Source organism: Meriones unguiculatus, chromosome 2 (genome assembly GCF_030254825.1).
Source record: "Meriones unguiculatus strain TT.TT164.6M chromosome 2, Bangor_MerUng_6.1, whole genome shotgun sequence".
Lineage (NCBI taxonomy): Eukaryota > Metazoa > Chordata > Mammalia > Rodentia > Muridae > Meriones > Meriones unguiculatus.
The window spans coordinates 190502837-190515539 of record NC_083350.1 but is presented as its reverse complement, the minus strand read 5'-3'; the positions used below and the strand labels follow the sequence as shown (position 1 = coordinate 190515539).

Genomic DNA, 12703 nt, shown 5'->3' with positions numbered 1-12703 from the left:
AATAAAATCAACATATCAAGAAGTAGCAGCACACTTGTGTTTATTGCAGCCTAATTTGCAGTAGCTAAGACATGGAATCAACCCGTCAATAGAGGGAGGGGTCAAGCTTGGGACAAAATGTTCCCTTCCCAAGGCACACCCAATGACCTTCTTCTTCGAACCCGGTCCTCGCTCCTGAAGTTTCTGCCATCTCCCAGTGGGTTCACCAGAGAGCAACCACTCGTGAGGGCTGAGGGGCCAAACCATGTGATGTCATTAGGTCCCAAAGGCTCCACCTCGGAATTCTGTTGCATTAGAACCAAACTTGGGACAAAGAGTTTTGAGTAGACATCTAGAACGCAACATGTAACAGCCCAGGGCTACGGGAACCACCATGCTGCTTCCTCTGAGAGCACAGTGACATGCTAATGCCATGATTACTGAGCTTGTAAAGTTTTGCAAGCATTTTAAAAATCTATTTTCCTCCCCACCTCCAAAATACTGTCTACCCACATTCCCTTTCAAGAGCTCCGTTGTGCTTTCACATCCTCAATGTTGCTTCCAGACAGGCAGGACACACTGGCAGCCCCAAGAGTTGCAGGTGCACCGGGGGCAGTTTGTAAAGGCTGAGAGGGATTTCGAGGGGTGAACACAACCACAGAGCTGTGGAAACACGTCATCAGCAAGCCAGCTCAGCAGCTCGAATCTTGAGGTTATTATAGGGTTGGATACCCGGAGATCAAGACATGAGCACGATGTTCAGACTCCTGAAAGGTTGAGGGAGAGGTGGCTGAAGTCCACACGGACACTTAGGGCCTGACAGAAAAAGCAGGGAGCTGGGTCACTGTTCTATGTCAGAAGAGGAAAGCAGAGTGAGGGCAGAAGTAGGCCCGGAAAGGCTCATTGCTCTCAAGCTAAACTAGCCAACTAGCGGATCAAGGGCCAGAATGGGAGAGAGCAAAGCCACATGTGTAGCTTTTTCCCCAACAGTATGAGACAGCTGGGGTTATACTCCAAAGGAACAACAGCTGCGTCCCTGTGAGTCACCAACAATGCCGGCCTCCCTTGCATTCACAGACAACTGAGGCCAGCATCCCCAAGGATGCTGGCGACTGCAGGTGCGGGAAGAGTCTCCCCTCCAGTTGCAACAAGAAATTGCATACTACCTAAGCTCACCCTTCTGTGTGCTTTCCATTATCTCTGGGCAACTTAGAACCCCGAACAAAACATGAGTGCTGTGTGAACTCATGTGTCACACTGCACCGGGAAGGGAAGAGAGGTAAGGAAACTGTGTTTAGTACAGGTAGTTTTGTGTTTCAGATGCTTCTGAATCCGTGAGTTCAGAATGCAGGGGAAAAGACAGCTGACTATCCTTACACACTCACAAAAACCCTTGATGAGAATGGGACAAGAGTCTTTTTGCCTGAGCTTACTTTAGAGTTAGCTGCTCACAGCAAGGAGCTCCCTGGAGCCTCCTCCCCATCCTAAATCCACATTACACTTGACCTTCCTCTCACACTTCCTCCTTCACTCCTGGGAGGAGGCCATGGCTTAGGGCTGGGATCCTCTACTCTTTGGGAAGATGCTCTCAGACATTCTCAGAAGGAGCCCCTGCCAGCACCGCCAGCTCTTACATACACCCTGGAAGCAGCAACAGAGAGAGGTCAGGCTGCCTTCTACAGTTAGCTCAAATTTAGGGCTTGAAGTTTGGGCTTACCTCTGAGAGCTAGTCTGGGGCTGAAAGCAAAGACTAATCAATTCAGTTCTGCTGCATAATTTCAAAGTTGTTTTCATGGTTTGGAAAACTGTTTTCTCTGACTCACTTTTTTCATGTTTACTGAAAGGACATTGCTCAACTCCTCTTATTCTTGTGTTCAATAACTGCATTAGCACATATATTATGTATATATTTTATACATATAACCTTATCCATCACCAAGCTCTTCTCCTCTACAAAGAAAAACCAAACAACTGCTCAGAGCTGGGGTTCTAGGTAGGTAAAGACTACAGCAGCTCTGCAGGCTAGATGGGGTTACTCTGACCCCCAGAGTGTGTCTGCCTTTCTTCCTCCTTTGTCCTTGAAGTGCAAGCTTAGAAGGTCAGTAGGGCTTACCTGAACACATCACCGCCACATCTTCCTTGTGGGTACAGTCGTGGTACCCCCACAGCCTGTGCTGGCAGAACTCCAGAGACGTCTCCTCCCCCGAGCAATTGATGTCATCCAGCCAGATGCGGCCTGCCCCAGGTCCATAGCTCTTCCTGGGTTTGTAGGGTGGAAGGAGGGACTTCCCACAGCCCAGCTGCCTGCACACCACTTGGTCCTCCTTTTCTCCCCAGCCATCATCACAGACAGAGCCCCACGTGCCCTTGTGAAGCACCTCCAGCCTCCCTGAGCAAGGCTTGTCTCCTCCCACCAGCCTCAGCTTGAAGGGGTCTGCAGGTTGAAGGAGGGAGGTGGTGACACAAGAGGTGAAAGGAAAAAATCAGATTCTGCATGTGGTTACCAAACCTCCACCTGCACGTCTGAAACTGTGTGTCTTGGTGACAGCTGCTGCTTCCCCAAGACTGGACCACTGCCAAGTCCCGCGGTCAGCTCTGTTTTCCTAACTAGAACATCTTCACCTTGTTTTTTAAATACAATAGCTACCTGTATATTGTATTTATAAATATGTCTTATTCATAGATACGTAATGTGTATAGAGTTCTAGTGGTTATTGAGAGCTGAAGGACTCAGCAGCTAAACCCTGTGTACAGCATTCCGTATCACAGTTCATAGCATGACGCCCAATGCGGTTTTAAGTGTTTCCCTCTACGAAGAGGGTTATTATGAAGAGAATTGCCAATCAACACAAATATATAAACTTGCAGCGGCCCTTTAGTGCGTGAATGGTTCTTTATAAGTAGATTGCCTGGGTTTCCATGTAAGCACATTGAGGAATAGTCCTAGTCTCTGGTTGCAGGGTCATCTCTTACCTTCACATTCCATCCATGTGTCCTCATCATGGGTACATTCGTTCTCCAGCGGACTGAAAGGGCAGTCCCGGAGGTTCACTTCTTGTCCAGAACATGACATCTTGCCCCTCCAGATGGGTCCTTTGCCCTGCATAGCCTTGTTGCAGCACCTGTGGGCCAGGAGCGCCCGCCCGCACCCCAGCTGCCTGCAGACCACCCTGGCTGCCTTCAAGTCCCAGCCTGCTCTGCACACAGTGCCCCACTGGCCCTGCTGCAGCACCTCCACTCGGCCCTGGCAGCGCCCCGGGCCTGCGAGTCGCACATTCTCTGGGATGAAGGGGCCATCGCTGTCTGGGTCTGGAAAGAAGGGAGAGGCAATGTCTGTCCCATGCCAGAACACAGTCTTCTCAGAAAAGGTGCAAGTCTATTAGACTAGTAAGCACCACATAATGGATGGCAGCGCAGAGAAGGACCTGAAGGCTTCCTAGTCCCCAGATAAACTGTAGTCATTTCTGTAGCATTCTAGTTTTCAAATTATTTCCATTTTAACTCTTTATTGGTCATCACAAGAGATAGTTAAAAGCAGTATGGTTTTAATAATATATTAATAAATATATATTAATATATATTAATAAACATACATATTAACATGAAATGTCAAAATAGTTTTGGTTCAATGTTGGCATGAATCAAATGTCCCAGACTAATGCTCCCAAATCTTGACTCCAAAAAAATGGAGGAGGGGAACTTTAACAATTTAACTTAAGAAGGGTCATCCTTTCTCTAATGATAAATCCTGTGGGGAGACAAAAAGAAAGAACAGAGGCAGCATTGCAGCCAGATCAGTCTTCAGAGAAAGCACACATACGCTTTTAGTTCATAGGAAGCTAATCGTGGAGAAGAGTGAAGAAATGGTTGACTGCGTATGTGTGCCCATCTGTCTGTGAGATGGCATGGCTTGCACATTTATGTGCTGTGCTCATCTCCCGGTGAGACCACTTTGTCTCCTCAGCTGAGCTGATGGACACCTGAGCACCGAAATGTTCACAGTGCACCGATCAAAGCTCGTGAGCTCCATCCCTGCTCTAGACATAGCCGCTGAAAGACATTCAGTGGCTGGAGGGTCTGCACGCATTCGTTGACACGCATGTAGATAAAATAGGATCTCCTGTGTAACTGGAGACTAACAAAGACACATATGGGAAGAATTCTGGGCTTTGTCACATCCAGGTTTCGCCATCAAGAGAGTGTGAAATCAAAGGCTGATGTTGCCATTGTTCACTGTGTGAAAGCCCACGACAGGAAGCAACGGCCACGCGGGGTGCAGGCTGCGGAGAGATGGCCTCCTGTACTTACTCTCACATCCTGCCCCAGCGTCTTCTGCATGCGGGCAATTGAAAACATCATCGTCTTGGTTACACTGGGCCAACGTGTCCTCCGTCCCACTGCAGTCAACTCCTTGAATAAGAACTTTTTGCTCTTTTGGTGCTGGCGGCTGATAGGACACACCACTTGGGGTTCTTTTGGCTGCTCCACAGTTCAGCTCCCGGCACACCACAGCCACGTCCTTCAAGTCCCAGCCATCGTCACACACAGTCCCCCACAGGCCTCTGCGTTCCACCTCCACTCGCCCTTCACAGCGGTGGGCGCCTCCCACTAGCCGCACTTTGGTTGGAGAATCTGCAGAGAGACGAAGAGTTAGCTGGAGGCCGCAGAAGCAGAGAAAGAGTGTTTGGGGGAGTTAGCTGGAGGCCGCAGAAGCAGAGAAAGAGTGTTTGGGGGAGTTAGCTGGAGGCCGCAGAAGCAGAGAAAGAGTGTTTGGGGGAGTTAGCTGGAGGCCGCAGAAGCAGAGAAAGGGTGTTTGGGGGAGTTAGCTGGAGGCCGCAGAAGCAGAGAAAGGGTGTTTGGGGTACAGGCAGTCGGTTTGAGACTCTGACAGCATGAGGAGCTGAACTCAGAACAGGGGAGGTAAAGGAACTTCTGGATACGTTTATGCTCTTAACTGTATGCTTCCAAGAATTGCCATGTCATGACACACAGCCACATGGATATCCTTTTCAGATTGCCAATTGAGGCAAGAAGCTGGTGGAGGAGATTTTAGAGCCTCTAGTGGTCAGAGCCAGAGGCTCAGTAAATGCCTACCCACAATTTCACAGATGAGGTAGAAGTGATGGCTCACTATGGGCCGCAGCCCAGAACTGTGTAAGGATGATATTTTCACGATTCTTTTGTTTCTTGACTTTCTTTTGTGGTAGCCAGATTGAGGTTAACTGAGATTAACAATTAACAAATTCTCTTTACTCTCTTCTCTCCTCATCTCTTCCTCTTTCTCTCCATATTTCCCTTTCCCTTCTACCTCCCCCTCCTCTCTCTTCCCCTTTCTTGCTGCTTCCTATAGTATCATCCTTCTCCAAAATCCTAGCTCAGAAGAAATGGCAAGGGGAGTCAGCCCTTGGAAGGCTTGAATCCCCGATGGTTTGACGAGAGGTCTATGGGAAAGAGGGAGGCCTTTGGAGCCTCTATGGGTTCTGAGGAATAAAGGACTTAGTTGTATTTCCTATTAAAACTCTGTGTATGGAAAAAAACTATGAATTCTCTCCCTTTCATTAGGGGGTAGGGCAGAGAATGCTGGTGGGGAACCAAGCCTATCAGACAATACATAAGCACTGAGCAGTTCTGTGCTTCCAGTGTTGTTTCGTGAACTCAGAAAACAGTGAGGAACAGCATGGAATTTATTCCCTCTGAGAGCTTTCGTTACATCTTGCAACAATCTTGCCAAGTCTGTTGTAGCCTCAGAGTAGTACAGCAGAGTGCTGAATTAATAACATCTGCATTCAAAGGGAAGGTCAACTGAGGCTCAGAAATAGTCCACCACATTTAGTCTGGTGGACTGTGGCTGCTTAGGGGAATGACACCTTAATTAAGGCAATGTGAGTGCCTCCATGGGCACAGTCTGATTCCTGAGGAGTAGATTTCCCATTTGTATGCTCAATCTCAACTTTGCTCAAACTCCAAAACCTGGAACCAACTCAGGAATATATTATACCGAGGTAGCCCAGAGCCAGAAAGATGAATATCACATGTCCTCTCTCTAATGTGGATCCTAGCATGAAGTGTTTAGGGTTGTATGTCTAATTTGAAGTGTCTATAGAGAAGGCTAGAAAGGCCCATGGAAAGGCAAAAGGAGAAGGTCTTAAGAAGTGAGGGGTAGCAGGACTGACTGAAGAGGAGTGGGGAGGAATCCTGGAGGTAGAGGCTTAGGCAGGGCTAAGAGCTTGAAGGCAAGCTCCTAGAAAAAGAGAGCAAGTTAAGAGAGGAAAGGGTAGGGCACGTTAGCCCAAACCAAGGCTATCTGAAGAACCATTACAGAAACCCACCACTTTGTCGGCTAATTAAAAATTTAATTTTCTAAGTCGGACACCACACCTACAGTCCCACACTCCAGGAGGCAGAAGCAGGCAGATCGCTGTAAATTCAGGGCCAGCCTGGTCTACAAAGTGAGTCCAGCTACACAGAGAAACCCTGTCTCAAAAAAGAAAAAAAAAGGAAGAAAAATAAAGTAAAACAAAAATAAAAAACAACGAAAGAATGTAATTTCCTAAAAAGAAGAATGGATTTGAACACAGGTACCCTGTATGGTTGGATACTCCTTCCCACTAGAAGACAGGACAATCTCAGTGTCCAGTCTGAGATATCTCCTTGTGAGTTATTGGCCAGAAGGTTCTCAGAGGCTTCCTAACCAATACAGGCTGCTGCCATTGTTCTTGGTTGCTGACCATGAAAAAGATGTGATTGCTGAAGACACGCCATGCTTTGGTTGAGGATATAAGGGAAACCGGGCTGGACCTGACCTGAAAATTTCCTCCCTGGTAGCTTTCCGAGTGCCACAGGGCCATGCAGGAGGGAGAAAAGCCATCAGTGGTATATCTAGTGGGGGATGTGCCTGGCTTGCCAGGCAAAATATGCCAATAATGCAACAACGGCTTGAAAGTTGTGGGGGTAGCCAGCTGCTTTGGACTGAATTTGAGGCCTGCGCCACAGAAGGGAATCCATGACTGTACTGCAAGCCTTATCAAAAGCCCATGACTGGGGAGCTCGTAGGCCGTGGCAGGGTGAACTTATTACTATTGCCTTAAGTGGACAGGTTGTCAAAGTGCCTTCTGAATATTTGTGTTTGTGCACATATATTGTTGCTTCCTTCAACTTCAAGAAAAATCTTCTCTCTGAGTTGGCATCAGTTAACAAAGAGAGTCAAGGCTGACCAAAGTGCTCAGACTAAGTAACCACTGGGTAAGATATCTATCATCACTTCGGGGAACACGGTGGAAGGAGGAGAGTCAGAGCTAGAGGACTGTGTGAGATGCTGTCTTCTGAGCACTGCAATCCACCAGCCCCCTGTGGCCACAGTCAGCAGACCCACGCAGAGTCAAGCCAGCGCAGCCGGCAGTCCAGGGAGCACAGGCTGACGTCAGCGTTACACTGTCGTTGTTCTGGATTTTGTTCGTTTTGTTTTTGTTTTAGGGAAAGGACATACAGAGGAAGGGGGTATGTTAAGGGTGCCTGGAGAAATGGAGGGAGAAGTTGAGAATGGATATTATCAAGGTATATTGTTTACATTGTCAAAAAAAAAAAGCCACGAAGGATACTCTATTAAAAAAAAAACAAAAACCTAAGAAAATTTCCATTGCTGTGCATTTGAGTTTAAAGTTAATGTATCTGGGTACAGACAGAGATCAACAGTCATGTGAGGTAGAATTTTGGGTCATTGGATATAAGATAGAGTCTAGGTTGGCATTATTTTGCAGACTAGGAAAAAGTTGCTATTAAGATCATGCATGGGCTAAGTTATTTCATTTTGGACTGCAAAATAGTTGTTTTAATGAATTATTTTTTCAAAACAGGGTTTCTCTGTGTAGCTTTGGCTGTCCTTGACTCACTTTGTAGACCTTGTACTCACAGATATCGTCCTGAGTGCTGGGATTAAAGGCATGCATCACCAAACCCAGCTATGAATTTTTATTTATATTTTCTCATGGAATAATGACTAGAGCAGTTTCCAGAAAAGACAGCATAAACCAAAAGTACAGTGAGGATAAGGGGGAAAGAATTGAGCTAGAAATAACTGAGTTGAGGAAGTCAAGCAATGCCCTTATTCGGCTTTAATAGTGGAAGGCTTGAAAGATAGCACCTGTCCTTTCCAGCGTGTACGCCAGCCTCCAGCCTGTGCAGATGGATTCCCATCTCCAGGCTCCAGACGTGCTCAGGGTGGTTTTCCTGTCCAGTCCTCTGTGGCCCTAAAAGTTCATTCAGCATCTTAAAAAAAAAGTCCTCACATCAGGCTTCTTCGTGTCTGTGTCCAGGGAATGTATTCCTTTTGTCCTTTTGCACGTGTGTGTGTGCACGCGCACACACATACACGCACACACAGGAGCAACATCCTTGGTGTGAGTAGACTGCAAAGAGAGCAGGTAGTGCCCACATTGGTGACAACAGTGGAGGCTAAGAAAAAAGGATCAAATGAACTCAGCTTCTGGGTGAGCACCCTGATAGGTCAAGTCTCACCCATGTGGCAGAGGATCTCGCCTTAACATATGGCGTTGTCTCTGGTCAAGCCTCCAGCATCCAGTGAGAGAGAAATGGAAGGAGAGTGTGGAAGGACTGAAAAGGGCTGAAACCATAGTCTGTGGTTGCTTCTCTCCCTTCCCCTCTGTCCCCTCCTCCACCTCTGCTCTTGGCACCCTCCTCCTCCGTGAGGAGGCAGCCAGTGAGGGCTGACCTCCAGGCTCCCCTTGGCTGGTCAAGCCACAAAGCATTTCTACTCTAAGGCTGCTAATAAGGCTGGAAGAACATGTGGATGGGGTGGGGTGGAGGCGGAAGGACAAAAGGAATACATTCCCTGGACACAGCCACTAAGGAGCCTGATGTGAGGACTTTTTTTTTTTCCAGATGCTGAATGAACTTTTAGGGCCACAGAGGACTGAACAGGAAAACCACCCTGAGCGCGTCTGGAGCCTGGAGATGGGAATCCATCCACACAGGCTGGAGGCTGGCATACACGCTGGAAAGGATGGGTGCTTGCTTGGTTTGACCCTCTTCATAGCCCAGGAAGCAACAGATTTTCTTTAGTCCGGAGAACTCAACAAATGAACGAACAAACAAACACCACAGACAAAAATTCCTTACCTGAGAGGCATGATCCAATGAAAATGCCTGAGATGGCTGAGGGGAGAAAAAAGAGGAAATATCATAAAGTCCTTGTTCAAATTACCCATGTATAGAAAGCCTTTGCCAAACTGCAGGGCGAGTGGAAGACACATAGCCTCCGAGGGCAGCCCTATCACGGCCTTTTCCCGAGCGCTGGCCTTAAAGGCCATTGTGGAACCATGGAGGCCATGCTAGCAAATGACTTAGTTGTTCCTTGCACGTGTCTGTAGCTCCACCCAGGCACAGGGCCAGGAAGTGTCCGCCACTGTCTTTACACTGACTGACGGTAGCTGCCTCAAGTGGGAGAGTGGGGGTGTAGCGTTTTAGTTCTACCGCAGAGCACTGGAGGCCACAGGACAGTGACTGGTGGGGAAGGCAGAGTGGCATGGCCCTCTGTGTTCACTGGCACTGCATTCAGTGGGAGCAGGCAAACTCCTTTTGTTAGAGCTGAGAGAAATGATTTCTGACTTTGTGAGCTGCGTGTTCAGTCCTGCCCCCAAGACACGAGAGCAGCCAAGTATATGTGGACAAATGAACATTTTCAGAGTCCCAGAAACCTTTGCTTATGGACATCATTTTAAATTTCAGGTAATTGTTATGCATTGTGAAGAGATATTTAATTTTTGTTTTCCTCCATCATCTAACAGCATAAAGTCATTCACAGTCTGTAAAAGTCACAGAGTGATTCATTGTCAGTTTATTTAAATTAATAGACCAGGAACAGCAATTTATTTAGTTTCAAAATTCTAGCATATTCCAGTCTAGCACACTGGAATGTGGGAGGCTCTTCCCTGCACAATCTGTATGTGGTTGGACCCTTCTGTCTCCTTCACACTGGAAAGCGTGTAACCAACCCTCAGCTGCCACTGAAGCCAAATGTTTTCAATCATGTAATTTCCTAACACATATGTTACAGGATTTTCCCAATAGAGCAAATATCTTTGGACCAGTCTAGAGTTTTTCAGATAGCTCCAAATAGCTCTGTGATTAGTCTTGAAATACTTCTTTCTATAAACAGCTTCTCTGGAGCCTCTTATTCATAATCTCCACAGTGAGTTCACGCTCAGCTCTGTATTTTACAGCTATCTAAGACTCAGTTATACTATGGGTATGCATGGCATATCCTCCCACACAGAACAGAAGGATATCAGAATGAAAGTCAGTGTTCCAGGCTGATACCCAGGAGCAGATGTGATAGAGCCAGAAAATGATTTGGAGCCTCTGAACGTTTTCAACAGCAGGGATAATGCAGGTGGCATCGGTCTGAAGGACTTTCTGAAAGAGGCAAGACTTCAGGTGAGCCTTGAAGGCTCAACATAACCCACAAGTGGCAAGATGGTTGTTTGTTTCTGCCCAGATGTTTATGATACGGTCATTGGGCATATAAGCCTGAAGCTGGAAGAACAGCGTGGGCTTTGGCAATGCTCTCACTCATCAAGACCCTAAAAATGGAGATGACTTATAATGGTCACAGATTAGTAGACATCATTAGATAGCGCTTATTAATTGCACTTTTAAAAGGCTTCTAGTTGGGCATGAACTTGCAATCCTAGAGCTGAGTGGACAGAAATGGGAGCCTCCCCAGTCCTCACTGCCCAACCAACCTAGACTAACTGGCCAGCTTCGGGCCAATGAAATAGTGTCAAAAAAAGATTGTTCAATAACCCAAGGTTTTCTTCTGTTACACACACACAGCACACAAAATCCTTTAAAAACTTCTGGGGAATGTAACATTATGTTTACTTCAGAGAGCAAAATTTCAGAGTAAAATTTATGTAACCTATAAATTCAGTTAAGAGTCATGACTAAAATATGCGTTCCTTTGCAATCCAAAACTCCAGATTGTCCAATACAGAGACTAACGTTAGGAATTTAGAGAAACCCGTGAACCGTTTTCAGAGTGTGCCAGACTAACAGACTAATGAAAGATTATTATTTTGCATCTCTACTTTATTTGTTTTTACCTTTCTTAATAAAAACTTTTTAAATGATGCGGAAAGGACGTTGGCAGAGTTTTATTACAGAAAGAAAATACTCTGGAGAGATGTGAGCCGCTCAAAACCTGTGACAGCTGCATTTTCTTCCCTTTCTGTACCTCGTTGCCACCCATTGTCTAGTCATTAATGTACCTAGAGAAATGTGTGTAAGAGAGGAGGTACGCAAAGGTGAGTATAGGAAATAGACAATGTAAATATGGGGACAAAGACAACATCTGGGAATTAAGATAAACCTCCAATTTAGGGGCTTTCTAAGGTTTACAGCAAGTTCCCATGGATAAAAAGCTATTCTTGAAAGATACCTGAATCTGGGCCCGAGAATATCCTTCTGATCAAGTTTCCAGAAACCCTGAAGTCTAGAGAAACAGCAGAGCCACTCACCAAGCATACAGCTGAAGGACAGAGCCATGACCCAGGCCCCTGAAGATGGTGTGCTGAGCCAGGAGGGATGGAGACCCAGGCAGCACTATCCAGTCTGAAGGCTAGGAGAAGGAAGAGAGACAGGCCCTGCTTGCAGCAGCAACAGCAGCGTCACTGAATGACAAAAGCCAAGGGGTCCAGGGGATGGAACTGATGGAGCCAGAGGTGCTGAGCTCAGCAGGGAGGAAGGGAGGTGCCTGGAGCAGCTAAGATCCTGAAGGGGGGAGGGAGGCTGATACTGTTATGACCGAAAGCCTAGTTCAGCCTGTCTCTGCTTCATGCAAACAAAAGCCTAGTTCAACCTGGTCTTCTCTGTATAAACAAGAAAACAGGTTTCATAAGGGAAGGGAGGTGCCCCACTGTGGTCCTCCTTCATTAGAAGCCTAGACATAGTCAGCCTCCAGAGATGGCCTGTGGGCTTCCAAGTCAGTGTGAATGACTTGACCTCCAAATGAACCCCCTAGCGAGCATGGGGCGAGATCATAGCGTAAATGTGTGCTACCCTTGAAGGCCCAACCCATACACCATAATCCACCATTGTGTATCTGTTTCTGTTGTTAGGGCTGGCTTTCCTACTTCAGCCAGCTTCCCAAGGGGAGAGCGAAAGGCCTAACACACAGTCTGCTTTTCTAGGCTTTGCTGGTTGTGCCCATCTGTGGAATTTGGATGGCCACAGGTCCCCACAGCCACAGAGAGACGTCCCTTGCTGAACTCACGTGGCCTTTTGGTATAAATTATGATGCTAACAAGTTTGTTAAGCACTTCTTCTCTTCCAGAGCTATGAGACTAATCTAGTGGAGCCAGCAGTGTCAGGTCACGCACTGCAGTAACCCTCACATAGTGAATTTCCCTGGTGATGGAAAGCTTAGATCACTTAGCATGAGACTTGGCTCATTGTGGGGTTTATCCTTAATATTTTATTTCTTTGTTTACTTATTTAAAATATAACAAAAGAAGATAATAGGGCCAGTCAGTTCAGAAAGGGAGGGTGACACATAATTTGGGGTTCCATTTGGATGGAAGTTTATTTAAAAAAGAAGAGTTGGGCCATGATGGGGCCTCGAGGTGAAAGGAGCATCATTGTACAATATGGAATCTAAACATGAAGGGACCTGAACGGGAAGGAGAGGTTTCCTTTAAAACTTAGTGAG

The 12703-nt window shown here is 46.7% G+C and overlaps 1 protein-coding gene across 2 annotated transcripts; it reads right to left on the bottom strand.

The window, feature by feature from the left end:
* Positions 1 to 23: 23 nt before the first annotated feature.
* Positions 24 to 11693, bottom strand: Cd5l (CD5 molecule like). Of its 2 annotated transcripts, none has more exons than XM_021655010.2 (6): positions 11514 to 11693; positions 9115 to 9150; positions 4288 to 4611; positions 2953 to 3288; positions 2093 to 2413; positions 24 to 795 (listed from the first exon to the last, which is right to left on the bottom strand). In XM_021655010.2, exons 1-6 carry the CDS (start codon positions 11539 to 11541, stop codon positions 719 to 721), a joined length of 1122 nt encoding a protein of 373 aa, XP_021510685.1. In that variant the 5' UTR covers positions 11542 to 11693; the 3' UTR covers positions 24 to 718. The 2 variants fall into 2 exon arrangements, with proteins under 2 accessions (XP_021510685.1, XP_021510686.1); XM_021655011.2 differs by having other exon boundaries at positions 24 to 746.
* Positions 11694 to 12703: the final 1010 nt, after the last annotated feature.